The 3377-nt window shown below is 49.2% G+C and overlaps 1 protein-coding gene across 1 annotated transcript in view; it reads left to right on the top strand.

The window, feature by feature from the left end:
* DHRSX (dehydrogenase/reductase (SDR family) X-linked) overlaps positions 1–3377 on the top strand; it is a 41532-nt gene that overhangs the window by 28952 nt on the left and 9203 nt on the right. Inside the window, exons 3-4 of the mRNA XM_006902421.1 lie at positions 1852–1953; positions 2680–2887. Coding sequence (XP_006902483.1) covers positions 1852–1953; positions 2680–2887 — 310 coding nt within the window. The remainder of the gene's footprint in view (positions 1–1851; positions 1954–2679; positions 2888–3377) is intronic.

Genomic DNA, 3377 nt, shown 5'->3' with positions numbered 1-3377 from the left:
CGTGGACTTTATTTTATTTTATTTTACTTTACTTTACTTTTTATTTTATTTTTGGTGATCCGTGGTATGTTCAAGACTTTTCTCCAGCACCACCACTCAAAGGCATCGATTTTTATGTCATCCTTAGTCATTGATAGAAAAGATGTGCAGAAATAGTTGATGATTATATGCAGAAAATATATTTTTAATGCTTTGCAGTGAGAGATGAGTCAGTGAGGGGACAGGATGCTGAGTTTTCTAAGGGCAGTAAGTGTGTGTCCACTGTCTACTTTCCCTCAGCGTTCACCTCACTGCTTCCCAGACTTTGTCTCTGAGGATCATTCTGGCCACACTTTCCTCCAAGAACAGACTTGTTTGTTCTTCTCATTGTCCACTGGACATCCAGCATCCTTGTCCAGTGCCACAGTCCAAAGGCATGGGATCTTCCACACTCTGGAGACACGGGGAATAGTGGGATTTAAAGGGTTGATTTGCCAGCATATTATGCATGTCACCTATGAATAACAGAGGAAAAGAGAGAGAGTCTTTGATTTCTGAAACAGGGATGGGAGCTGTCATACCTCGGCCACGCACAGCAGGTTTTCCCCGTCTGCATCCCACCCACCTCCTCTGTGGAGAGTAGAGCTGTTTGAAGCTGCATTTATTATATTTTAATTTTGAGTCTTTGCTCTTTTTAAGGAATAGATTCTATTTTAAAAAAAAAACAACAAGCTCTTATGCCACCTGGTGACGATCGCAAGAGAGTGGAGAGGGAATGTCGTTGAAGAGGAAAACAGATGTGGTTACCACGATACCACAAGGGGGTGGCTTTCACAAACAGATGTTATTGTTGTTGTTGTTGTGCTGGAGGCTAGAAATCTGAATTTGGGGTGTCAGCTCGAGTGGACCGCTGTCTCTCCCTCTCTGCTTTCTCTCTGTGTCTGTCTTTCTCACTTTTTCTATTTTTCTTTCTCTGTGTGTGTGTGTGTGTGTGTGTGTGTGTGTGTGTGTCTATGTCTGTCTTTCCCTGTCTCTCTGTCTCTTTGTCACTGCTACTCTCTCTCACTCTCTATTTCACCCTCTGTGGTGGTATCTGTCTTTTTCTTTTTCACTCTCTCTGTGTGTATCTCCTCTCTTTGTGTGTCTGTCTGTCTCTCTCCCTCCCTCCCTCCGTCTCTCTCTCTCTCTCCCTCTCCCTCTGTCTCTCTCTCTCTCTCTCCCTCTCCCTCTCTCTCTCACCCTCTCTCTCTGTCTCTCCCTCTCCGTCTCCTTCTCCCTCTCCCTCTCTCTCTAGCCCCCTCCTCTCACCCCCTCTCTCTTTCTCACTCTCCCTCTCTGTTTGTGTGTATCTCTCTCCTTCTGTCACTCCACCCTTCCTCTCTCTCTCTTCCCCCTCCTCAGACCACTTCATCGCTCCCTCTCTTTAGAAAGGTGGTAGGTTCGAATCCCGACTGTGTTCAAACTGATGGTAAAGCTGACCGCCTCGGACTCCCTGTGGGAGGGTTCACCTGTGTCCATGCAGTTGCTGGACAGCACCCTGTGAGATACGAATCATTTCTTCTCAGTCACAAGGCACCCCATCCAGTGTGCCCCTCAGGGGGTCCCCTGGATGTGTCCTCCTCTTCCTTTGCTCCCCCTGCCTGTTTTCCATCCGGCATATCTCACTGCTGGGCAGTTGGTCAGTACTTACAGAGACCCTCTCTGGGGTGTCTGAGTCTATAAATGTCCACCAAGGGAGACTTCCTACCTTCCTCCATCAGGGACATCCAGCCAGTGCCCTTGGGTACAGCAGCTGGGCTGTGAAAAGTGGGTGGAGGCGGTGGGCGTGGTGTCGGCTGGAAAATGAACGGGGGTTTCTATGTCTTCTTACAGTGGAGTTCTTATTCTGTGACCTGGCCTCAATCAGCTCGATCCAGAACTTCGTCCAGCAGTTCCTGGCCAAGGGGCTGCCTCTTCACGTCCTCGTTAACAACGGTGAGTTGAGAAGCCCGTGGGTCCGCGGCTTGGATCAAGCTCCACACACACTCCTCAGAAACCGTATGGGCTGGTTCTAATCTGTCCTATAAGGTCAAAGGAGCCAGAAACAAATGAATGATAGGTAGTTACATTGTTTCTAATGCATTTACCAGTATGTTAGAGACCTGGCTTCCCTCCACAATGTGTGTGCACAGTGACACGCAGAGGCTACTAGAGAGATACTATGTATCTAGACTCTCAGGAGAGGCTACTAGAGAGATACTATGTATCTAGACTCTCAGGAGAGGCTACTAGAGAGATACTATGTATCTAGACTCTCAGAAGCCCTGCTGGCACAGGGGGGACACACTCAGCTGTCACCGCAAGGTCAGGGGTTTGAACCCACCAGCTGCTCCCAGGGAGAAAGCTGAGGCCGTCTGCTTCTGGAAAGATTCACAGCCTCAGAGACCCTATGGGCTAGTTCTAATCTGTCCTACAAGGTCAAAGGAGCCAGAAACAAATGAATAATAGGTGGTTACATTGTAATGCATTTACCAGTATGTTAGAGACCTGGCTTCCCTCCACACTGTGCACAGTGACACACAGAGGCTACTATATTGGCACTATGCATATGGACTCATAGCAAAGGGCCACTTAGTGACCTCAGCAGTGCCTAATGTGTCCCTGTGGACTAGCCAACCCAGAGGTCCCCCTCTCAGCTCACTTGTCCTGTCCCCCCTCCAGCGGGCGTGATGATGGTTCCCCAGAGAACCACGCGGGACGGCTTCGAGGAGCATTTCGGTCTCAACTACCTGGGTCACTTTCTGCTGACCAACCTCCTTCTGGACACACTGAAAGCGTCGGGCCAGCCTGGCCACTGTGCCCGCGTGGTCACCGTGTCCTCGGCCACCCACTACGTCGCCGAGCTGAACCTGGATGACCTGCAGAGCAGGTAGGATTGGCCCCTGCGGACTGGCCGCAGCGTGGTCAGCTGGTGGGGACAGGATGCACCTGGGAGGGGGGTGATGGATGGAGCAGGGCATGTGCTTGTGTGTGTGATGTTGTTTGTTGGGTATGTGATCCTGTATATGTGTATTTCTGTGTGTACAGCATGGGGTATGTGACTTTATATGTGTGTGTCTACGAATGTGTGTTGTATTTATGTGTGTAATATTTATAAGTGTGTTAGATGGATCTTAGGTGAAAGCAGGGAGTACCAGAGGAATGTCTATCTGTGTTTCATTGACTATGCAAAGGCGTTTGACTGTGTGGATCTTAACAAACTGTGGAGGCCCTGAGAAGAATGGGAATCCCAGAACACTTGATCATTCTAATGTGAAACCTGTACTTGGACCAAGAGGCAGTCGTCAGAACAGAGCAAGGAAACACTCCATGGTTCAAAATTGGGAAGGGTGTACACCAGGGATGTGTCCTGTCTCCAT

Source organism: Elephantulus edwardii, unplaced genomic scaffold (genome assembly GCF_000299155.1).
Source record: "Elephantulus edwardii isolate Elephantulus edwardi_28Jun2011 unplaced genomic scaffold, EleEdw1.0 scaffold00410, whole genome shotgun sequence".
Classification (NCBI taxonomy): domain Eukaryota; kingdom Metazoa; phylum Chordata; class Mammalia; order Macroscelidea; family Macroscelididae; genus Elephantulus; species Elephantulus edwardii.
This window is presented reverse-complemented; position numbering and strand designations above follow the sequence as displayed.